Source organism: Ctenocephalides felis, unplaced genomic scaffold (assembly GCF_003426905.1).
Source record: "Ctenocephalides felis isolate EL2017-DRISC unplaced genomic scaffold, ASM342690v1 CF-g0.4_SCAFFOLD_01170, whole genome shotgun sequence".
NCBI lineage: Eukaryota > Metazoa > Arthropoda > Insecta > Siphonaptera > Pulicidae > Ctenocephalides > Ctenocephalides felis.
The window spans coordinates 14954630-14979329 of NW_020537324.1; the positions used below are offsets into that span (position 1 = coordinate 14954630).

The 24700-nt window shown below is 29.9% G+C and overlaps 5 protein-coding genes and 1 pseudogene across 5 annotated transcripts; 3 read left to right on the plus strand and 3 right to left on the minus strand.

Moving 5' to 3' along the window:
- Positions 1 to 10705: 10705 nt before the first annotated feature.
- LOC113368405 lies at positions 10706 to 12460 on the minus strand (annotated as a pseudogene).
- Positions 12461 to 15571: 3111 nt separating this feature from the next.
- On the plus strand, positions 15572 to 17443 carry LOC113366887 (thyrostimulin alpha-2 subunit-like). The gene is made up of 3 exons (XM_026608533.1): positions 15572 to 15668; positions 16501 to 16691; positions 17351 to 17443. The coding sequence occupies exons 1-3, from the start codon at positions 15572 to 15574 to the stop codon at positions 17441 to 17443; spliced, it is 381 nt and encodes a 126-aa protein (XP_026464318.1).
- A 377-nt stretch (positions 17444 to 17820) lies between these two features.
- LOC113367981 (39S ribosomal protein L10, mitochondrial-like) lies at positions 17821 to 19218 on the minus strand. Its single transcript, XM_026609544.1, has 3 exons — positions 19074 to 19218; positions 18493 to 19002; positions 17821 to 18191 (listed from the first exon to the last, which is right to left on the minus strand). Exons 1-3 carry the CDS (start codon positions 19093 to 19095, stop codon positions 17926 to 17928), a joined length of 798 nt encoding a protein of 265 aa, XP_026465329.1. The 5' UTR covers positions 19096 to 19218; the 3' UTR covers positions 17821 to 17925.
- A 789-nt stretch (positions 19219 to 20007) lies between these two features.
- Positions 20008 to 22440, plus strand: LOC113366140 (selenide, water dikinase). Its single transcript, XM_026607700.1, has 5 exons — positions 20008 to 20197; positions 20862 to 21136; positions 21218 to 21477; positions 21625 to 21785; positions 21857 to 22440. The coding sequence occupies exons 1-5, from the start codon at positions 20008 to 20010 to the stop codon at positions 22183 to 22185; spliced, it is 1215 nt and encodes a 404-aa protein (XP_026463485.1). The 3' UTR covers positions 22186 to 22440.
- Positions 22441 to 23331: 891 nt separating this feature from the next.
- Positions 23332 to 24065, minus strand: LOC113366300 (histone H2A-like). The gene is made up of 3 exons (XM_026607884.1): positions 23908 to 24065; positions 23638 to 23848; positions 23332 to 23565 (listed from the first exon to the last, which is right to left on the minus strand). The coding sequence occupies exons 1-3, from the start codon at positions 23924 to 23926 to the stop codon at positions 23376 to 23378; spliced, it is 420 nt and encodes a 139-aa protein (XP_026463669.1). The 5' UTR covers positions 23927 to 24065; the 3' UTR covers positions 23332 to 23375.
- Positions 24066 to 24216: 151 nt separating this feature from the next.
- Positions 24217 to 24679, plus strand: LOC113368204 (39S ribosomal protein L33, mitochondrial-like). Its single transcript, XM_026609771.1, has 3 exons — positions 24217 to 24345; positions 24419 to 24522; positions 24595 to 24679. Exons 1-3 carry the CDS (start codon positions 24305 to 24307, stop codon positions 24642 to 24644), a joined length of 195 nt encoding a protein of 64 aa, XP_026465556.1. The 5' UTR covers positions 24217 to 24304; the 3' UTR covers positions 24645 to 24679.
- Positions 24680 to 24700: the final 21 nt, after the last annotated feature.

Sequence of the window (24700 nt, forward strand, 5' to 3'; positions counted from 1 at the left end):
ATGAGTTCGCTTACAAACAAATTTACCGATTGGCTTCTTTTCCAAGAATACATCGAAGACACCATTAACTGTAATATTCCATTAAAAAGTGAGAATGATTTGAATATCGGTATCAACAACTTCACAAATACATTAATTGCAGCAGCTAAAATATCGACTCCTATTCTAAATCACAATCACAGTCACTCTGTGCCCATAGATATTAAAAAAATCATTGCACAGAAAAGGAAATTAAGAAGAATTTGGCAAATAACTAGATCACCGGAAGATAAAAGAAAATTTAACAGTGCATGCAGAGACCTGAAAAATTTAATAATAAATTATAAAAATGTTTCTCTTGAAAACTACTTACATAATCTTTCTGCAAGTAGTGAAACAAATTATTCTCTTTGGAAAGCAACCAAAAAATTTAAAAGACCAATTGTACCAATTCCTCCTTTAAGAAAAACAGACGGTTCATGGGCAAGAAGTCCAGAAGAAAAAACTAATGCATTCGCCGAACACCTGCGCCTCACATTTCAGCCATTTTCACGTAAATGCAACTCTAATGATGAACAATTCATTTATGATTTTCTTCAGGATTCACCGTCGCTAGTGACTCATGATGTTAATCGTTTTACTGCGGCTGAAGTAACCCAAGAAATTGCAAAAGCAAATTCTAGAAAATCACCTGGACCAGACCGGATTTCTATTAAAATGCTTAAAGAACTTCCAAGAAAAGCTATTAGAATGCTCACAATAATATATAACTCTATACTGAGAATGAAAACTTTTCCGCAGTCTTGGAAAAGAGCTAAAATAATCCTTATAGTGAAACCAGGTAAAGACCCTTATCTATTATCTTCCTACCGGCCGATAAGTTTATTGTCTTGCATATCGAAAATATTTGAAAAGCTAATTCTTCAACGGATTAAAATAATCCTACAAGAACAAAGTTTTATTCCGAACCATCAATTTGGGTTTCGCGACAAACATTCAACAATTGAGCAAGTTCACAGAATAATAAACGTAATTAACAATGCGCTGCATAATAAAGAGTACTGTTCTGCGGCTTTTTTGGATCTCAAGCAGGCATTTGACAAAGTATGGCATACCGGATTAATGTATAAAGTTAAAAGATGTTTACCAGATTCTTTATTCCTATTAATAAAATCCTATTTACAAAATAGAAACTTTTTTGTCAGCATCGCCGATACGGACTCAAATATTACCGAAATTAATTCTGGAGTGCCTCAAGGGAGTGTCCTCGCCCCAACACTATTTTTAATTTTTACAGCTGATTTTCCAACTTCAACTGACACGAGTTTAGCCACATTTGCTGATGATACGTGCATCATCGCCACAAACAAAGATCCGACTGCAGCTTCCAACAGCCTTCAGCACCATCTCAGCTTAGCTGAGAAATGGTTTTCGTTGTGGAGGATAGAAGTAAATAGCACAAAATCAGTCCATATAACTTTCACGCTTCGCACCCAAACTTGCCCAGCAGTTGTACTCAACGATGAAATTATTCCGTCCAAAGAATCAATAAAGTATCTCGGCATTCACTTAGATAGGAAACTCAACTGGAAAGTACACATAAAGAACAAAAAACAACAAATAGATCTAATCTTCAAAAATTATTATTGGCTCTTAAACAGAAAATCAGAATTATCAACTTACAACAAATTACTTATATATAAGGCTGTGATCAAACCCGTGTGGACCTACGGATTACAACTTTGGGGTACTGCTAAAAAGAGCAATTTAAACATAATACAACGAGCACAAAACAAATTCCTGCGGCAAATATTAAACGCTCCTCACTACACGCCAACATGGATTCTCCACAAAGACACGGGTATACCTACAATTCAAGAACATATATCAATGTTTGCCTGTAATTATAAGAATAGAATTGACGCACATCCAAACCAACTAGCATGCAACTTATACCAGGAAGGCCAGCCGACCAGGCTCAAAAGGAAAATACCTCGAGATTTATTATAGTTTATTTTTATATTTATATTTTTTTTCTCTATACTTGTCTTTAGTTTTTTCTTTTTTTATATATTAACTATAGTAGATACACCACTGGGCGTATGTGCTAATTTGTAAACAACCAATTGTAAACACTTGTCAGCATTCTCTGCTAAATATAATTATTTTTATAGATTGCAGAATAAAAATAAAATAAAAAAAAAAAAAAACAATTATGTTGAAATTCCAAGGCAAACTATTTTTTTGTTTTTCCAAATTTTGGACAGTCTTCAATTTATTTATATGTCATTACTAAAAAAGTCTAAATAATCTATTTTAAGTAAGGATTTCCCTAATAACTCTTTTTCTGGTAAAATATGTAGAATATTTTTAATAAGGTGAAGTGGACACTTATAGAGTAATTACTATAAATCAATCATTGCCAATAATAAATTGTTAGAACTTTTTTTTTATAATAACCAAAAATTCAAATAGTTGAAAATATTAGGCTGAGGAAAAAGAAATCCATTATTTTTATGTGAACAAATATATAAAAAAATAATGGATTTCTTTTTCCACAAGACCTAACATTAATATATGGAAAATATTACTTAAGAACATTTATTGCATTTTTTCTAGCAAAATACAGATTTATATGTTACCTTATATCATTTATAAGATATCTAATATATCAGGCTGCAGATTACCAAGTTTCTATATTGTCTTCACTTTGTATTAACTTTTAAAAATATTCTTATAAATAAAAAAGATATAGTATATTATCTGTAATATGGTAGTAGGAACGCGTATTAGCAACCACTAATTCAGGGTTCTATGACCACCTCGGCCATCTTGGTATCAAGCAGTAATGATATCACTGGTCACTTAAAATTGTCAGCGGTCACCAGTCACTCAAAATTGTAGGTCTAAAAATATTATATCAAGCAACGCAGATAAGCAACCATTAGTTCAGGGTTTGATAGCCATCTCGGCCAGCTTGGTATCAAACAGTAATGATATCAGATCACTCAAAATTGTAAGTCTAAAAATATGATAAAAAGTGATAATTGCAATTTTGGGAACAGTTCGCATGGTAAGAATGCAGATAAGCAACCATTAGTTCAGGGTTTGATAGCCACCTCGGCCTGCTTGGTATCAAGTAGTAATGGTATGAGATCATTTGAAATTGTAGGTCTAAAATATGATAAAAAGTGAAAATTGTAATTTTGGGGAGAGTTCTCGTGGTAAGAATGCAGATAAGCAACCACTAGTTCTATAACCACCTCAGTCAGGTTGCTATCAAGCAGTAATGATACCAGATCACTTGAAATTGTGGATTTAAAAATATGATATCAAGCAAAAAGTGTAAAGCAGTAATGAAATCAAATCACTTGAAGATCTAAAAATAATACATAAAGTAAAAATTGCAACTTTGGGGACAGTTTTACACAAAAAATAAAATGATTGAAAATACCATTCAGGTATGTTGAAAATATGTAGCAACTATTAGAAGAAAAAACAACTACTATTAGATAGAAAGAACAACTACTGAATTGCCTTCTAAACGGCCATCTGTTAAAATAACAAAATAATTACTGAATGTCTTCATAATAGACATATCATAATTCAAAACAAAAAATATATGGAAGTATCTGACTGATTTACATGCACTAAACGACAACTTTTACAACTCAATAATAACAACTTTTTTATTTTTAAGAACGTTTAATTTTAGTTAATTTAAGAACGTTTTATTTTAATAAATTGAAATTTGAAAAAAAGTAAAGCGCTCTGAATAATTCAATTGAACTTCAATAATTTTAAATAACTAATATACAAATACAAGCACGAATAAATAGAGAAATCAGTATTTCAGTAATCCAAATTGATCTGAAACACATATCCAATTACATTTTGATAAATAAGTAAAGATGAGTAATCTTGATGACAAAGGAATCATAAGTTCAACAAAACATCGATTTACTTGAAAAAAAAAACTGATAAATTTCATTACATTCTAGAGCAGAACAATGACTAACAATTGGGATATTCTCAAAACAATTCTATCCAACTAATTATATTATCGCTTATTCGTACCGAATTCCAATATTTCTTTTATTGTTTATTATAATTCACATATCGTATGTTTTAATTCACACATATCGATTTTAATATAAACCGACAAGTTGCCACAAAAACGGGTCATTGGTGAGAATTACACGTTCGATGTGGGTTTCGAGCACAAATCGCTGAAACGATCTCTATCATTGTATTTCGGGTTGAAAAACAGGTCCATCAGACTCTGTCACCATAATGATCAAACATTTCCGTTTCGATTGTCGCTCTTTATGATTAACTGGCACGATTATAGATGAAGACTTATGGAATTTAGATAATTTATTTAGTAATAAGGCGAAATTGGTAAAATACCAGCCTAACGCCTAATAAATTACATTATCGTCATTATTATTTTCAATAATGACAATAATGTAATAATGTAATGTAATAATTTCAATAATGACAATAATGTAATAATTTTTTAGGCATGCTTCTCACAACTAATTAATATTATTATTCCCGTTTAATGCAGTCTTTGCACGATTTTTGTTCAAATAACTAAATTTGCAGTCAAAATTTTGTAATGTTTCTTGAAGAAACGAACGATTTTAACCCTTTCCACTCGCGAATTCCGAGATTTATATGAATTTTGTCGCCGGAGCGGCGGCATCCGAGTAGAAAGGGTTAAACCACTTAGCATATTTCAAATAATATGTAATTATTTCAATTATATATAATTCGAGTGGAAAGGATTAAAATCGTTCGTTTCTTCAAGAAACATTACAAAATTTTGACTGCAAATTTAGTTATTTGAACAAAAATCGTGCAAAGTGTGCATTCAACAAGAATAATTAATAATATTAATTAGTTGTAAGAAGCATTTTGCCTTAAGACAAGTTGCATTAACTTTCCGATATCTAATTAAATCAATTATTGAGAAATAAGATTCGACTATTTAGGTGTAATGTTCAACTGTTATTTCAAAAATAAAATTTTCTTTCACTAAAAATTAATCAAAGCGAATTGTAATATAAAACAAAGTCAAGCACTCTGAATACTTCAATTAAACAGCAATAATTTTAAATATATAAAATACTAGAATAAACAAGAATGATTAAAATTTAAAAAAAAATGAGTATTTCAGTAATCCAAACTTCCGAATTAATTGGAAACAAAAAAAATTATATCAAATTGCTTTTTGATAGGCACTCATATTATCAGACTAATTTAATTTTTAAACACATTTAATTCCATCTATTTCGTGTTCTAGAAATGTATTTTTATTTAGTCAACTGTAATCAGTACTGTAATCCTATGAAACATCACAGAACGTACAGATGCTTCAGCATAGATTCTGATTAGAATCGCTTAACCGAAATTCTAAACTTTGGTGATTTCTTATAATTCAACCACTTATAGTATAGTAGGCCTATAATATTTTAGTATGTTGTTATAGACTACAAAATCTACTGTACAAAATTTCTACTACTAACATTTAATTATGAAGAAAGGGTCCATAAACATATTTTAATAAAAACAATAAAAATGGCCAATGTAATAATTAACACATTTTAGAAGTAGTGATTAATTAATTGTTATAAAGATTGATTTTATAAATTGTCAGTTTTATGCACAATATTATATTATATTTTATTGCATTTTATATTTACATTTTTCAGGTACAAATCAAGGTTGTGTGCTAAGGATTCCTTAAAACCAGATATTTATTAAATGATTAATTTTATTTATATATACATATTATTTTAAAACCAAAATGTAAGAAATTGTGACTATATTTTTTATAACCACATATTTGTTTGCAGTTTTTATAGATTAAGTTTTCATTAAGAAGAGCTAATATTGTTTATGTTTTTTTTCTGAACTTAAAGCTTCCATTTATTATAAAAAAAATCCTTCATAATTATTGGGTATGAAAGCCTACCTAAACCTGGAATGAAATGTGATAAACAATTTAATTAATTTATACAATTACAGATGTTATAAATATGCTCGAAAGACAACACATTAATGATTAATTTTTAATGAAAGAAAATTTTATTTTTGATATAACATTTGAACTTTATATCGAAATAGCCGAATCTTATTGTTCATTTTACAGACACTTTGAAGGATCAAAATTAAAAACAATGTATGTATCTAAATTATTATCTAATTCTATCATTTCTTGAATTTTTTCTGATTGCAATTTTTCTTAACTCTAAATTGAAAAAGAAGATTGCAAATAAAATCAAAACCGTACAAAAACAATCTAAAAATTGCTCCAACAGAAATAATATATTTTACTAAACCAAATATTTTTTTGATCAAATTAGCCCTTAGTTTGGTCCTAAATGATTTGCTATCATTATACTAGATAAAGCAGCATTCAGTACCTATTTGTACATTTCCTAATCATAAAACAATAAAACAAAAATTACCAACATATCATCAGAACAGTGCGATGTTCTATATAATTACTTGTTGTATTCTTGATAACGATGGTATCAAGAATCTCTACAAAAAACGTATGTGTTTCCTCTGAAAGGAAAACGATGTGGTTTTGTGGTCGAAGCCTTATTGAAAGCAAACAGTTTAATATATGTGTATCACGATAAATAACCAGTTTTATTTATACATATTTTACTATTCCCAGTGTCCAATGTAAAAACATGTGAAACTGGAAACTCATCCTGATAAATGTTATATAGTATACAAAACTCTTTTAACATCGAACGACTTGGAAATCTCGTCTATCAATTTCACTGCATAGACTGCAATATAATTTATATCGGAGCGATTTCAACAATATGCTTTTAACACTAAGATTAGCAAATTGCAAGTACTTTTTATTCTTTATAATTTTCAATTTGAATTATTTTATTTGCCAATGATGGCTAAGATCATAGCTGAAACGTATGCATTGTAAAACCAATTCTTAAAAAAAAGTTAATGGTGGCTTTGTACGATCTCAATTACCACTTATCTCAGAGGTTTTAATAATTAAAAAAATATTTCTGATATTACTATTATGAGATTATGCTGGTAGCATTAAACTTTTTCTGTGCATATAAGTACAAGAAAGTTTATATATGTACCGTATCTTAAATAGCGGAACACGAAAAAAACCCGCGCTGAAACACAGAACCAGAAAAGTTTAAAAACAAACAAGTGCATGATGGAAAGTAGAACACTTGCCTTAGTTTCTGAATGAACATTTTGGTAATTAATTTAATTATATGTAAGCATATAGATAAATCAAACACGTCGAAATTCTTTATTTACAATTACTTTTACCGCAAATTGCGTATTTAGTACTTTCTATTATTTTCGACTTTTTACCAATATTTAAACAGGCGGAAACATTTCAGGAAGAGTTGATCGTAAATATTTATATCTTTCATAAAAAATTATGATTAAGTATAATGTAATCAATTTTAATGATATTTGCACGTTGTGTGAACTTTACTACGTTTAACTACATGATCAGGAAATTTAACGTATTTTTAAAAAAAATCTTTAAAAGGCAATCTTAACATTACTAACACTTTGCTGACAGTAACTGTTTCAGCAAGATAAAAAAATTGGCAGTCATTTTATTCTTAAACTGGATATCCGAAATTTGATTAAACACCGTTTATAAGGGTACTCAGATCATCATATTTTGATCGTTATTCACGATGAAGGCTATAGCATCCACGTCAAGTATTACGCAACTATTTTATGCAATTTGTTTGACCAAGCTGATTAAACACCTTTATAAGGGTTGTCAGATTATCATAATTTGATCGTTATTCACGATGAATGCTATAGCATCCACGGCAATTATTACGCTTATACTTTACGCAATTTGTTTGACCAAGCTAATTACTGACTACAGTAAATGATGAGTACGAAAACACCTAAAGATGCATTCAGACCGGCAGATATAATAATTACAAAAACTTATAAGGTTGTATAAAATTAAATTCATTTAATAAATAATATGGACTTTAAAATTTGAATGCTATAGTCATTCTAAATGAAAATGAATGCTGTAGCATTCACGTGTAGCGTATGAGTGCATAGAGCAAAAATTAGTAATTCTATGGAATCTATCTTATAGATACCATACTTTGATTGTCTTCAAATTTTGTCCTCGAGTTTAAGAAAAACAGATTATTTTCTTCTATTTTAACAAAAAACTTGTAAGAACCCTCTAAATTGCATTTAAAAATGTTGAAAATGAGAAAAATACTATGAAATTTTTTTTGCAACTTGCTATTATTTATTTTGTTATTGAAAATATAATACCACAGTGATGTTGATTCTGAAAGCATCTAATGGTTTAATAAAAGATATCTTGAATTGGATCTATATCTAACAAATTCTAATAATATTCTCTGTATATAGCAAAAAACATATTGCAATTATAAAAATTAAAAAAACAGAAATGTGTGAAAATTTCAACCAGATATCTAACAAAAGAATTAAAGAAGATAATCCAGCAAATCAAATATCAACACGCAAAATATACTTAAATATTGCAATTTTGAACAATATCCTTTGAATATTGAATATTGCAGTATTGCAATTTTTTTAAACAAAAAACTGAAATGTGTGAAAATTTTATACAGATATCTAACAATAGAAGAACTAAAGAAGATAATCCAGCAAGTTATATATAAACAACAAACCCTTGAATCGCCATATTGCAATTTATTTAAACAAAAAGCAGAAGTGTGTGAAAATTTCAATCAGATATCTAATAAAAAATCCAAAGAAGATCATCCAGCAGATCAAATATTAATACAAACAATATCCTTTGAATTAGGTACTCTTTCATATAATAAATAACTAAGTAATTGCAATATTTAAATTGACTTTATATATTATTTCAATTTCTTTCAATCCTTTATGATTTGGTCATCTGCATATTATTGAATCAAAAACTTTCTAATGACGATTCCCACGTGGATTGACGTGAAAGAAACACATTTATTGGCTCATTATTCATGATTTTATAATCATGTAATCTGAATAAATAATAAGAAACACACTGACCGAGAATAGGCCCGGGTTTTTGAATATTTATACATAATTCAGATGCGTCAATTTGGAATTCCTTTATAATGGAATTGATGAAAAAAAACTGATTTAAATAATTATCATCAACATTGGTAAATAGAATGATTTGATCATAAAATCATTGGATGCATGACTAGATAGAAGTCTTATCATCTTGGTCTAGAAGAAAAGTCTGAGGAATGGAGAGAACCTTAATGGATTAGGATTTGGAGAAAAAATGAAGAAATAATATTTGTTACCCTAAGAACTTTTTGTAACAAACCATGGGAACCCAATTACACTATTATACGATTTTATATCTTAATTTTTTTGTAAAAGAGCAGATTTTTTAAAAAAATATAAAACAATCAACAAGAAATTATAAATAACTAGATGCATGCATTGAAGAATAACGGGTTTGCTGTATAAAGAAGTTATTAATACACATTTACACATAAATATGAAAACGTAGTAAAAGGACGGTGAAGCTGTATATAGCTATATCTTAAAATCCTAGGCTCTAATTAATATTTTTTTAAAATAGTAATTATGCATACAACATATATAAATGGTGCTTAAAAGTGTTTTGGTTAAATTGCAGAAGAGTTAATTTTGAAATAAAATGCCTCTTTTCTAATTTTCTGCTCTGTTTAATGCAGTAAGTGCCTTCCTATGTAAAATAATATATCTCGATTATAATCATTAAAGTAAATCTAAGAATTATCAATTATCACTCACCGACAAGTTTATTCCACTCATCCTCCAAAATATTGCTCCACGTGTCCAAAGCCCTCCTCGTTCTGTTCTCCAAACACTGGCTGGTGTCCTCCTTCAGGAAACATGGAACAACTTGTAGCACTGCATTTTCCACTATTTGAACACCATTTTCATCCGCGGAAACAATTGCAAAAACTGACACAATAAAAACTATAAAACTCTTAGGAATTAACATGGTCGTAGCACTTTTTCTTTATATAAGGATGTAAAGTTCTGTGGCACCCAGGTACCAGACAACTTCTCCCGCAAGAGTTCAAGGTGAAATGGCGAGACGGGGATTCTTCAAGCGTTTATAACAAACTACATCAGACCGCTGACCTACCTTTTAGAAGAAACCGGTAGAAGTTTGTGTTTGTGTACGGCGATATGTGTTCGTATGCAACATCCCACTCTTATCATAAAGTGGTATTCATTAAGCATTTGCCTCCCATTAGATGGTTTGATTTTATTTTTATTCTTCTCGTATATCCGACTTTTATAGATGCTTTTGATACTGACCGTATTACTTTGGACGTCGGATGTGTTGGTTTTGAATATTTGGTGACTCAATCGCGCACGTGAACGATCTGCATGAATCGTGCTTTACTTATGCGGAAACGTAAGATGGAGAAAGTCTATTTCCTTACTGAAAAAAATCACATGATTTGGTGTTTTCCACTGCTAATTATTAAATTCACTCTCGTAAAGGAGTAATAAATAAAAATGAAAAATATACATTTGATACGGTAATTCAAAGTTTTTTCGTAATCAGCATTTCGTTCAATTTATTTACAAAAAGTAAGCTCATTTATTTTTTTCCATGTAAGAAGGTATCTAATCCTCTACATCGTTCATACAAGCAGTTTGTATGTGTTATTATCCTTTCTTTTGAGCATTTTTATTTTTTATATACGCATTTTTAATAGCTATTAAACCTTCCGTTCTATAAGCAAGCTATTATACTCGAATTTCACTTTTTCGTTCTGTATTTATATGGAAACTCAACGGTTGACCTTTCCTAATCAGCGTTTCGTTCGATTTATTTACAAAAAGTAGGCTCATTTATTTTTTCATGTAAGAAGGTATTTAATCCTCTCTATCATTCATACTAACAGTTTTTATGTATTATTATCCTTTACTTTGAGCATTTAAATTTAAATTTTTTTTATATCCTCATTTTTAATAGCTATCAAAACTCCCGTTCTATAAGCAAGCTATTATACTCGCATTTCACCTTTCTATTCTGTATTTATATTGTAACCCAACGGTTGACCTCTCTTTATATAGTTTTTTTTACATAGGTAATGTATTATAGTCAGGGCCGGCTTTAACACTACCAGCGCCCTGGGCGAGATTTCTACGGCGCCCTTCACCTGCAATTCAAACCCATTTGGAAAAAAGAAAAACATCTAATGAAATAACCGTTTATTAAAAAAAAATTATTATAAAAGATAACCATTAATAGAACCACTAATAGAATTTTACTTTTCTGGCCTTTCTATCAGCAAACTCTTTTATAAGGTTGTCGAAGTCGATGTTTTCAGCAATTTCGTTCTCAATTGACACAGTTGCTAAGTTTGTCAATCTAGATTGCGAAATCGCTGATCGAAGATAGGTTTTTATTAGCTTCAGCTTTGAAAAGCTCCCCACTAGCAACCGTTACAGGTATAGTTAATAAAATTCGCAATGATATCCATACATTTGGATACAGTTCTTGTAAGTTGAAATCGTTGATAAAATTTATAACAAAAATGGGAGTAACCACATTTTTATCAGGTGGGATGCCAGACTTATAAGTTCATCACATAACATACAACCATCTATGTCTGATTTAGAGTCTACAGTTAATTTTAAATGGAGATCACTACAGAGCTTGAGAAGGTCGCGTTTTTCTGGAATCTGTTTAATATTGTACAAAAAAGACCAATATTCCGAGTACTCATTTAACTGTTCGAACCTTTCATTGATTGAAATTAATGTTGTCCAAAAGACAGTTGAAAAATTCAACCTCAAATTTTTTTTCTGGAGAAGTTATAGGGTCATCGCGTGCAATTTCACCAGCTTGACGCTCAATTTCTAGTTCTTCAGCCAACTCCTTCGCAGTTAAAATAGCGCTTTTAAAGCCCGTATTTCTGTAGTCTTCCAAAAAATTGCCGCATTTTTTCAACATTTGTGTACATTTACCAAGATCCATATCTGTTGACTGTGGAGATTTACTTACAACATTTATTTGATGAAGTATGTCATACCAAACAACCAATGAAACTATGAAGCTGAAATCTTTTAGTTGTTCGGCTAGAGTAGTAGCTTCATGAGACATTTGAACATCAGTTTTCTGAGTTTCAAGAGCCAAAGTAATCAAAGCATCATGGATAGTACTAATTTGATAACGGACTACTGTAACACTACTTATTCTTGCTTCCCAACGAGCGTCACTGTGCTTTTTTATAGTATATAGTCCCAAGTGATCGGTTAGAATTTTCCATCGATGAACAGAAGCTGAGTGGTCTGAAATATCACCCTTCATAGCTAATCGCAAGTGCTCCTGCATGACTAGATGAAATTTGGCTAGTATTTGTACAAAGCCTAAGAACTTTCCGTTATTTGGCGTATATAGTTTGTCAGAAGTGCCTCTGAACGCCATATTGTTTTCGGCTAAATAAAGTGTGATATGCATCTATCTAGACAAAACATTATTCCATCGTTTTTTCTATTTTTAATCGTAGTTCAGCTTCAATCCATGAAAAAGTAAAACTTCTTATGAAAAGTGCTATTTTCATGATTTTTAATATTTCAGACAAGTATTTCCAGTTGTTATACCCTTGAGATACTAAGTTCGACGTTGAGCTACTATCAAATAGTCTACAACAAAAACAATAAAATCGATCCTTAGAAACGGAGTAAATTAACCAACGGCGCTGAATTGTTTCATTGTTTGTAAGAATTTTTGTGAAATGAGAATTAGAGAAATGTCGGCCTGCATCATTCTTCGGATAATTATCAATGTGAGTTTGCACTGGGCCACTAGTAATTATGTGATCAATGATTTTGCCATTTCGAGTGACTGGCCAAGTGGCCAAGTTCGCTATCCCATGCGAATGAGCTGAGTTTGTTACGCTTCGCTACAATAACGCTAGCTTTTTTTTTACCAAAACGTTAAAAGGACAATGTGTTTTGACAATAGACAAAAAAAACGCTTCATTTACGAGACTACTAAGCAGAACTCGAACTATGAGCATAAGCCGGGGGGCGCCTGCAGCGCCCCTTTTTGCCGGCGCCCAGGGCGGTCGCCCACCTCGCCCTACCCTAAAGCCGGCACTGATTATAGTGATCATATATTATTTAATTAGATGCATCAATGCCCGGTAAGAGCTACTTTCAAATATTTTGCATTTTGCATCTATATTTACCGACAAGTGAAAATAAATATGGCTTCTACTCAATATCAGGTTGCATTTTAAATTTACATTTACTATTGATTATTTCCAAGTATTCTAACGTGAAATTCATAAACTACATGTGAAGCAAATAGATGTCGGCAATAATAACAATAGTGTAAGTTATAAACAAGTATTTCCTGTTCTGCAAAAACTAGTTGGTACTATAGAATTCCGCATTGGCAGTGGTCTAAATTTCAAATTCCTGCACACTACCGTTTTTTTATAAAAATTATTGTTTAGCGGCATTTCACGAAAATCATCTTCATCTTTTATCTTTTTCTGAAAACAAAAATTCAATTTTGCAAAAAATGATAGGTATTATATTTTTTTAGAGTGTGCATATAAAATATCATTTTTTTCACCATTATTAAAGAATATTTAATTAATACTTAATTTAATTAACTTAATAACTTAATAATAATTTAATTAACACCGAAGGGAAGTTCGTGTTTTCGTCAGAGCTAATTTAATATTTTGCTAAATGCTAATTTAATATTTTCTTGATATTTCCAATCATTCTGAATCGTTTGACACTGATATTGGAAAAAGTATGTATGTATGCGTGTATACCAGTAAAATTACCTTTTTGATTATTTACATATACATATCGAAAAATCCATGGCAAGAGATAAATTACCAAATACGGTTATTAATATATCATTTATTTGTTTATTTATTCATTTGGTCTCTGATTCGAAGTTTGAAAAGAAAATGGCCATATGATCTAAAATAAAATGTTAAAAAAGGAGGTATATTTTATTGGAGATAAAGTCTTTAAAGCAGCGATTTCGAACCTTTTTTCCTTGCGCCCCCTTTCGAAAGAAAAAAATATTGCGCCCCGCCTTATTTTTCTAACAATTTAATTTAAATATACTTAATATAACTGAAATTATGCCAAATAATACACAGTATTATAAAAAATATGCATACAAACATAACTATTTATTATAAGAATTTTCTGTTTCACATAAGTAAGATCTCACAAATGGTAATAAAATTTCTAAAGCATTATTTCAAAGTAGAAAAATCGTCCTTTACTGGTAACCAAAACTTAACAATATATTTTCGTCCTGAAAAATCTGCTTCAATGTGCTATCACTAGATAAATCAATTATCATTTTCTGCTCTGCTGTTGAATGATCAAAATCACCATGTTTCTCAATGACAAATGGATTTCTAATCCATTCGTATTTGGACGTAATTAGATGTTTAAAGTAATGCAAAAATTGGTTTCGCAGACTAGTCATATGACTGATATAATAATAAGATCTTTACTTACTTCTATTTCATCAGTAACACAAGTAATTTTAAAAGTGGGAAACATGTTAAAGTTGTAAAGTTATTTGATACTAGCTATACACAGTTCTAATTTTTTCATTAAAGCCGTAATCTTGTCTTTCTGAACAAAAGCATGAATTTGAGATCCTTGCATTGATTTAATTAAATCGCTAAGTCTTTGAAAAATATCAACTGAATACGCAAATTTTGCAAGGAAGTTTGTGTCCTAAAACAAGATTGCTCCGTCTCTTTTGTTATCAGCAAGGAATATAGCAATTTCTTTTTTGAGCTCAAACACTCTTAGAAGTATTTTAAGTATTTTGCTGATTTGTTTTTGACACTTACTCAGCATTTAAAAATAATGTTTTTGAAACAGCTTCGCGCCCCCCCTGGGACGGTATGGCGCCCCCCCAGGGGGGCGCGCACCACAGGTTGGAAATCACTGCTTTAAAGTCACAAAGACCAACACATAGTCTTAAAGAATAATGTATATATACATTATTCTTTAAGATTATATTCTGATAGATGACACAAAAAAAAATTGGCCTATCAATAAAATTTAGCCGTATTCCACAAAACTAGATATATAATTAAATGTTTAGAAACGCTCGCAAAAGGCCTCTTTCTAAATTATTTTTATCTTAAAGATATTTTCTCAAAGCATACGCAGTACATTATATGTAGAATTCTTATGGTAAGCAGATACTTAAAAATATATGCAGTGTAAATGAGTTTTTGCAATTAATTATTCAGCCGTCTTGCGCCTCATATGCTTTAAATGTATATTGTCTAAGAGACATCTTACTTAGAATGAAAATTAAAGTAGGGGATGTTTTGAAATTCATTCAAATGCTATTTCTTTGTTTACATACAAACAGTATAGCAAAAATCGTGAGACGAACAACAACGTGCCACAAATAAAAAAGGTACGATACCATTTGCAAGCCAAAAATTTTGAAAAATTGAATTTGAAAGTAGAAAAATATATTTATTTATAATATTTTTTATTGTGAAAAATATTTTATTTTAGCGTTAACATGCAATTAGCGGCTTCTGCCGTATTGCTGCTTTTACTAACGACTTTTGGAGCATTCGCAAACAAGTTGTGGTACAAACCGGGATGTCATCGAGTTGGTATGTGAAAAGAATCTTAAGACTTTAAAATTATCAATACAGATGTTCGAAATAATTTAGTTATTGATAATTAAAATATAAAATAAAATGTTGATAATTATTTGATATGACATTATGAATATATACGTGTAAGCGTACATAACTTCCCGAAGAAGTTTATATTTTCTCCAAGAGATATGATTTGATTATTTTATGCTTTCTTGATGTTTCAAGTCATTCTGAATCGTTTCACACCAGAATTGGAAAAATGTTTGTGTGCATGTATGTGTATGTGAGCCTAAATGTGACTTTGTATCGACGTTTTCTCAAAAACGGCTTCAACGATTTCAAAAATTTAAAAACCATTCGATAAAACTCGACATGACTTGCTTTGATTAGCTTTGGGAGATTATCGTCCAAGACATTTCTTTAAAATTGTCAGAAAAGTGCAAAACTGTACGTACAGGTTTTTAAAAATCTTGAATATTTTTTTAAAATTAAGTTATAATTTATATAATAAATTTATAGCCTTAAGTCTTAACCAACATTATAAAATATTATATGAATACAAAAATTGGTTTATAAAAATAATCAAAGTTTAGAATAATAAGCTTTGTCAATATTTTATCGTCACAATTTTAAAAGCTGATGAGCATATTTTACTGAAATAATTTCAAATTATTCAATAAAATGTATTGCACTAAACCTATTTTCTTTTTAGGTTTGTATGTTTGATAATATATATATATATATATATATATATATATATATATATATATATATATCACTAATATATATAATAGTTTAAAGAAATTTTTCCCAATTTCAATTTACTATTTTTTTTAATGTTCAGGACATACCCGCGAAATAAGCATTCCCGGATGTCGCAAATTCACAGTGGCGACACATGCCTGTCGCGGTTTCTGCGAATCCTGGACGGTTCCGTCCAGACACGGAACCTTGGGTCCTTTACATTCAATAACTGTCCGTAACCAGCAACTAGTGAGCGTCGGTCAATGCTGCAATATCATGGATACAGAAGATGTGAGTAAATTAATCTATTAACTATATTTTTTTCAATAAATTATACCATATAATAAATTATTTTTCATAGTGTAATATACTTTTTTTGTAATGAAGCACGTATTATGAAATATAACTGTGAAATAAAATATTTTTCCTTTTCTCATATTTGGTATCTTGCATGCAGCTAAATCTGTAGTTCCAATAAACATTTCGAATTGAATAAAATATTCATCGAAAGCAATGTCCTTTTTAGTCCATAAGTTTTGTATTGAAAGTCTTTGAAGTGATTTTTTTCAATGAAACGGTCAACAAAGATTCAATTATTATATTTTATTGTGGTGGCACTAATTCTATAGACTTGCATACCTCGAGATGTGAATTTATAAAGGTAAAGCTATTTAAAAGTAACCGGGTTGCGTTCAGAATGGTAATCAAATATTTTGTTTAGAATCAGATCGAATATAATTTTACTTTTGTTAATTATTTTATTTTAGTTCAATGCAGATTTTAAAGTTTCCAATCAATGCACAGTAATCATAAAGTGTAGATTTTGGTAACTATTTGAGCTTCAAAGAGTTGCTCTCTCAATTCTAAACATCATTTAGAAAACTGAAAATTGAAACAATTGTCTTTCATTATTACATTTAACAAAATGTAAATCTCATTTATCTCTTCAGATTGAAATTCCAGCAGCCTGTTTGGACGGTCAAAAAATTGTAACATTTAAATCTGCTACAAGTTGCTCGTGCTACCATTGCAAAAAAGAATGAGTTGGAATGTATTGTGAATTAGTAAATTAATTGAAAAACTAACAATCCCACATGAAGAATTTTTTGTTAAAATGTTTATGTTTTATTTGAAATTATTACGATATTTGCAACATTCTCTATTATTTATTAATTATATTAATTTGGCAATATTTGGTAATGTTAATATTGTGATATTAAAATTTCACATTTTTGCTGCATCATATATAAACTTACTAAATAAATCGAATTACTATTTTGTTTATCTGTAATTTTTTATAGTTAAGCATTAAAATATGTTATACTTATTAAATTATTTATTTATTACAACTCTTTTAATAATTGGGATAATATTTTCTGATGTAAATGCTTATAATGATATTTTTAATAAATGTGTAGTTATATAATTTATTTACAGATGTTTAATTATTTGCATAAATAATGCATAATCACTGCCTATTATCATCAATTATATAAATTAAGAAATATATAACCCATTATTATGACTATTCTTTTGACTTATCTTGTGAAGTTTCTTCTACATTATTTGTACTTTCTTTTGAAGTATCAGAACTTTCTGATTTTTTGAGCTCAGCATATTGTTCTAAGCTAGATACTAAATTACTTTGATGTAATGTTAAATTATTAGTTAAAGATAATGCAGCCATATTCAAAACATTGGTTAAATTTGCTTGCATTGTTTCTAAATTAGGAAGTTTTCCATAACTCAAGAACTCTGAGTGACTTAAAAGACGGTCATCCACTATTCCAGCTGAAAAATAATAAACACAAATAATAGTAGATATCGATAATAACCGATAGTAGAATTATTATCATGAAATTTAAACAATGTCAGACAAAATTCAATTAGTTTTTTGTATTATACTATCATATAAGTAAATCAATTGCTGTGGCAGAATTATTATTAATATAATGTAATATTAATTGTTTAACATTAAATTTGGTATTAATTATTTAACATTGAATTCCATATGATTTGTTTTTATAAATGTCATGATTCTTCCATATTTTACGTTATCTAGTAATTTAACTACGAAGATACTAATGCTTACCTAACATTATTAATTGAGGATATTTTTTCATTATTTTAAGCACTTTAGAAACTTTAATATCCGGGCTGAATATCATCACATTATGTGATTTAAAAAGACTTAGTACGGCTTCATATTTTGTATCCACAAGGGCCTTTTTCACTATAGCAGCTCCATATTGTTTCATATACATATTTTCATGTTTTAATTTAACCATTGCTTCGAATTCATCTTCCTTGTTGAACGTGTTTTTATGGAAAAATACTACCATTTTAGAATGATTAAACCAATTAAGACATTCTTTAGCAAGTATATTTTCTAAAGGATTGTTAACTACATTCCTTTTCGTAGTATCCACAGGTTTAGTGCATAGATCGATAATAGGTAATTTTTTCTTCTTATCAGCAAAAATTGGTTGTACAAACCTTAAAACTCTAGCTTTTTCATAATGGGGTTCTCGTGGTCTTTGAATATTAATTTTACCACGAAAACGTTTAAATTGCAAAGTTGTAGATACAATAGTTTTAGAACCTATAAATTTTAGGTTAAGCACATTATACAGTTTAGATCATAAAAAATAAATTGAATTATATAAATCTCACCTTTATTGATTAAAAATGACATTTTGCTAATTGATTAATGTATATTTTCTGTGTCACAAATATTTCTTATGTCAGATGTTGTAAATAATATTTAACATTTTTCAAGTATGATGGATGAAGTGACAGTACGAGTTTAACTCGTGTCCATCTTCCATCATAGTATAGAATTAAAATGTACGGTGCATGATTTCAAAATTAATATTAGTTCATTAAAAAATTCTTTCAAATCTCTAAACTTATGATAGCTGTTTTAGCAATAAATATTTTAAATTTTATCTTTAAATATATAAAATATCCTGTTATAAATATTGGTACATATAAAATTATATTAAATTTTTAGAAGATGAAATGATTTTGGAAGAAATACATAATTGCAATATTTTTGCCTAACACAGTTTTACACTATCACCGAATTTATTAAGAATGATACATATAAATTAAGATTTCAAATTTGGCGCCAAGCGTTATTTCAACACTTCTGTGTTTTCCCACAACAAAACAATGGCGCTGTTGAAATCCTCAAACTAAAATAATTTCAGCTTCTATCGTATTTAAAATAGGGCAGAGTGTCATGCAATTTATTTAGCAGAAAATACTGGTCCGATTATATATGTTTTTAAATAGTTATTGCATTTTTGAGCACAATTGTTAATATAAGAGTAAATCCTATTTTCCGGAGTGATTTAGGGAGAAATACTGACTTCTCCCCGTATCGTTTAGTGAGGCTTCAGTAGCCAATCATATCGCAGCATTGGAGCCCGCTGATATTTCGGACCAATCGTGTAACTACAGAGTTATTAGCGCTTGCGCTTGTTTTTAATAAAGGGAGAACTCCATTTTGCATTCGTCATTCGTTTGTTCAGGATAGTGATCGTTTGTTTATAATAATTAAGTTCCACTACAATATATATTAAGTAAAGTAATTATATCAACAATGGGTGACTATCAAAATGTGACGCAAGATGCTTTACAAGTAGCAGCCTTGGAGATGGCCGGCAATCCCAATGCATTATCCTTACGCCGACCATTTGACCCCACGGCCCATGATTTGGAAGCCAGTTTTCGTCTGACGAGATTTGCCGATTTGAAAGGACGCGGCTGCAAAGTTCCTCAAGAAGTCCTCGGTGAGTTCTGCACTTCTCAAACCTCAATAAGAAATTATTTTTAATTGCACACATAATGCACTTGCAATACAAGCTGCCATACAGTAGCTGATTCTGGAATTTTCCATTGTTTGCATTCATATATTCCATATGAGGTAGCCAAAAAAATTTTTGTTATGTGATGTTTGATATAAAATATTCTGCGAATTTTACGAAATGAGATGAAATACTTGTTTAAGAATTCATATTGATGCACATTATTTTAACATACTGTTCAATAATAGTGTTTTACCTAAAAATATTATCTACAGTTTGGGAATCGGTATGTTTATGAAAACAATTCGGATATGTGAATTTATGTTTTTGGCATATTCTTTCCAGCTGTCAAATCAACTGGTTTTACATGAATTCTCTATTATAATTATTACTCTATGATGAGTTTGAATAATTGCTTCTACAATTTATCATTCGCGATTTACTTAAAAAATGATTTTATGAACATGTATGATAAAAAAAACGTTAATTATAAATTTTAGAGGAATATTTTCTTATCTTTATTTAATAAGCATGTCCAGATCTGATTTTCTGTTGAATACTGTTTAGAAAATAGTCGAGAATCTGAAATTGTCTGTTGTTTATCAGCATTATCTTTAATTAAATATTTAATAAAATCATATCAATCTAGGTAAACTGGTAGAGTCCCTGCAACAAGATTATAATGCCCAAGAACATGAACATGCTCATTTCATGCATATGGCCATCCCAAGAATTGGGATTGGTCTCGATTGTTCAGTCACTCCTTTGCGGCACGGGGGTCTTTGTCTTGTACAAACGACAGACTTCTTTTATCCCTTGGTCGATGATCCTTACATGATGGGCAAAATTGCTTGTGCTAATGTTTTGAGTGACTTATATGCAATGGGAGTGACCGAATGTGATAATATGCTCATGTTACTTGCAGTAAGTATAAGTTCCAAAAACATTGCTTTTATAAAATGCAATGGTTTATACTGTATTTTCAATTCATCTTTGCGTCTATAGGTCTCAACTAAAATGACTGAAAAAGAACGTGATGTAGTCATTCCATTGATTATGAGAGGATTCAAAGACTCTGCACTTGAGGCTGGAACATCAGTGACTGGAGGGCAAACAGTTGTAAATCCATGGTGTACAATCGGAGGTGTTGCCTCAACAGTATGCCAGCCTAATGAATATATTGTGCCAGATAATGCTGTTGTGGGAGATGTATTGGTGTTAACAAAACCCCTTGGAACCCAAGTAGCAGTCAATGCTCACCAATGGTAAATTGAATATTAATTTGTATTAGGCAATAACTCAAGAATGAAGTAAATTTGCTTTCTTAGATAGTCTATTTCTAGCTCTACTTGACATTTTATATCATGTATTTGTATACATCATTGTTGCAATGTGTATATTATATTTTATAGGTTGGATCAGCCAGAACGTTGGAATAGAATTAAATTAGTTGTCTCAGAAGAAGATGTACGCAAAGCTTATCATCGGGCAATGGATTCCATGTCTCGACTTAATAGAATTGCTTCAAGACTTATGCACAAATATAATGCACATGGATCCACAGATATAACAGGTAATGCTACAGAATTATGACTAAAATGAAGCATTACCTATTTATATCTATATCAATCTTAATTTGAACAGGTTTTGGCTTGTTGGGACATGCACAAAATTTGGCATCTCATCAAAAGAACGAAGTGTCCTTTGTAATTCACAATTTGCCTGTGATTGCCAAGATGACGGCTGTAGCAAAAGCATGTGGTAACATGTTTCAACTGCTGCAAGGACATTCAGCAGAAACTTCTGGAGGTCTTTTGATCTGCCTCCCAAGAGAACAGGCTGCAGCTTATTGCAAAGACATTGAGAAACAAGAAGGTTACCAAGCTTGGATCATTGGAATTGTTGAAAAAGGAAATCGCACAGCAAGAATAATTGACAAACCTAGAGTTATTGAAGTTCCAGCAAAAGATTAGAATGATAATGATATGATTATTTAATTACAGAATGAAATAAAGGGTGTATGTCTGTGTCAACATTATGCTAGTTAAACAATGGCATCTCATTCCTGCTATTTGCAATGCTTCAATATTTTTTTGAAACAAATTGTTCTATTAATGCAAATGTAGATTTTAAGAATATATATAGATAAGAATTATTGTTTTAAGAGTAATTTTGAATCATGAAGAAATTTCTTGTATTTTTCAATTCTTAATAAAGTCAAAAGTAAAGACATTTTTTAGTTGAGATATTACAGTGGGGTACTCACCATTAACAGCATGGATAATGTGCACTCCATAAATAAGATTTTTTAACCATTTTTCTGAGGTATTGTTATCAAAAATCTTAAAAATACATTAACACTACATTTCACTTGCACTGTAATGAAATAGAAAATTCACTGAGCCTTATGCAAAATTAAAGCATTATTGTTCTTTAATGTCAAATTTTTACCAATGCTTAATATATTTCAGGAAATACTGGACAATTAAATATTTATCTTGCATAAATATTGCATATGCCCAATCAAACATTTGTTTTAAATTCAAATATAGAACAATAATAAACATTTATATTTAAATGATTGCACTGCAGGCAAACAAAGAAACTGTGACACTACCTTATATTTCAAAATAATACAAAGTTTTAATAATATATAATTCCACACTTTACATAGCACTGAAATTAAATGAAAATTGAGCCCTTATGCTTAGCTTTAATATACTAATACTGCTTGGTTAATATTATTGTATATGGTAGATGTTTTACTGAAAAAATTGAAAACTTTAAAGGTTCTTAAGGCTTAAAGTTTTATGTAGTTATTTTTATAAGCATTTTAGCAATTCTGTTTCTTCTGCCGTTTTTGCCATTTTATTTTTATGAAATGGCTACAAAGTGTTTGCTATTTTATTTTTATGAAATATTTAAATTTATTTATCCGTAGATTTTTTAACGAAGCTTTAGCTTAAGAAGACAGTAATCATTTACATTTTACTGACAGGCAGACAAATATTTTATAGGCGTGCCGCCCACAGGACATTAACAAAAATGCTACCACAATAAAAAAACGTAACTACATTTTATCAATTTATTTTTATTACAAATTAGTACACGATATAACAATGATCAATTTATAAAAATGGCTTATAATAACTTAGTTTAAAATTTAATATTCTTGTGATGGTTGGGTCTTTCCTCCCTTTGCAGGTGCAGATGTATTCGTAGTAGTTTTCTTAGGTAATAAAACAGTTTGAATGTTAGGCAAAACACCTCCTTGAGCGATAGTGACTCCGCAAAGTAGCTTATTCAACTCTTCGTCGTTACGGATCGCCAGTTGGAGATGACGGGGAATAATTCTGTGAATGATAAATAGAATTACTCAAATTGTTCAAATAAAATTCCAAGCTACTAATTGCCTAGATACAAACCTTGTCTTTTTGTTATCTCTAGCTGCATTTCCCGCCAATTCAAGGACTTCAGCTGCCAAGTATTCCATGACAGCAGCTAAGTAGACGGGTGCTCCAGCGCCGACCCGTTCAGCATAATTTCCTTTTCTCAAAAGCCTGTGAATTCTACCGACAGGGAATTGTAAGCCGGCGCGGTTGCTGCGGGATTTTGATTTAACTCCCTTAGCTTTGCCTAACAGGAAAAGAAAATTAGCCTAAGCCTACAAATAAAATATTTTATTATTAACTTACCTTTGCCACGTCCAGACATATTTGCACTTTAGAAAATAAATATAAAACAATTCAAAACCAAAACAGATAATATATCTGAACTTTCAGAGCAAGTACCTCTTCGAGTTAACAAAGCGACTTTAATAATAGCGAATAGAAAACCGAGGGAAAACGAAGCAGATGTTGCCCCTTCCCCTTATAAAACGAATTATAATGTTGCCAGAGAACAACAAATAACACTTCCCCATGTTTTAAGTAGTGTTGTCAGATGCGGACATGGATATGTCAAAATAATATTCAAAAGGGTAAAAATATAATATTCAAAAGACTAAAAAAGTTATAAGATTCATTTACATGTGATATAACCAATAAATACTTCTCCAAAGTATTTTTAAATTTCTGCAAGTGATATTTTAAAATGTTTTTAACGAACGTTTTATTAAAAAGGGCTAAGAGCAAGTGAGTGGTAATGGCATATTTTAGCCATAAAAGTTTTATTTTCCTGCATTATTATTTGCTTTTATCTTTTCAGATCTGTTATGGTACTCATGGAAAGTGTAGTTACAGGTCATAAATTTGTTTGGATAAGGGAAAGACTCGCTGACAAACTAGAAATGTTAAGAATAGATCCTTACAGTATGTATTAGAATATTATCAATTTTTATTTTTTGCTTTCCACTAGTCGTAATTAATCATTTTTATTTTCAGTAAAACAAGAATGCATATATAAAGAAATTAAAAAAGTGAGAAGTGTATAAATCTATCATAAATATAGTTTGATCGTAATGTAAATAGAAATAAAAACAATTTATTA

Bases quoted from the DNA above. Each gene is read 5' to 3' on its own strand.
- LOC113366887 (XM_026608533.1), top strand. From the start codon at position 15,572: ATGCAATTAGCGGCTTCTGCCGTATTGCTGCTTTTACTAACGACTTTT. The intron at 15,669-16,500 runs GTATGTGAAAAG...TTTAATGTTCAG, and splicing joins ACCGGGATGTCATCGAGTTG to GACATACCCGCGAAATAAGC. The intron at 16,692-17,350 runs GTGAGTAAATTA...TTATCTCTTCAG, and splicing joins ATATCATGGATACAGAAGAT to ATTGAAATTCCAGCAGCCTG.
- LOC113367981 (XM_026609544.1), bottom strand. From the start codon at position 19,095: ATGTCATTTTTAATCAATAAAG. The intron at 19,003-19,073 runs GTGAGATTTATA...TAAAATTTATAG, and splicing joins GTCATTTTTAATCAATAAAG to GTTCTAAAACTATTGTATCT. The intron at 18,192-18,492 runs GTAAGCATTAGT...ATTATTTTTCAG, and splicing joins TCCTCAATTAATAATGTTAG to CTGGAATAGTGGATGACCGT.
- LOC113366140 (XM_026607700.1), top strand. From the start codon at position 20,008: ATGGGTGACTATCAAAATGTGACGCAAGATGCTTTACAAGTAGCAGCC. The intron at 21,478-21,624 runs GTAAATTGAATA...TATATTTTATAG, and splicing joins GCAGTCAATGCTCACCAATG to GTTGGATCAGCCAGAACGTT. The intron at 21,786-21,856 runs GTAATGCTACAG...TAATTTGAACAG, and splicing joins TGGATCCACAGATATAACAG to GTTTTGGCTTGTTGGGACAT.
- LOC113366300 (XM_026607884.1), bottom strand. The intron at 23,566-23,637 runs GTTTGTATCTAG...TATCATTCACAG, and splicing joins AGAGATAACAAAAAGACAAG to AATTATTCCCCGTCATCTCC.
- LOC113368204 (XM_026609771.1), top strand. From the start codon at position 24,305: ATGTTTTTAACGAACGTTTTATTAAAAAGGGCTAAGAGCAA. The intron at 24,346-24,418 runs GTGAGTGGTAAT...TTATCTTTTCAG, and splicing joins TTAAAAAGGGCTAAGAGCAA to ATCTGTTATGGTACTCATGG. The intron at 24,523-24,594 runs GTATGTATTAGA...TTTTATTTTCAG, and splicing joins GTTAAGAATAGATCCTTACA to TAAAACAAGAATGCATATAT.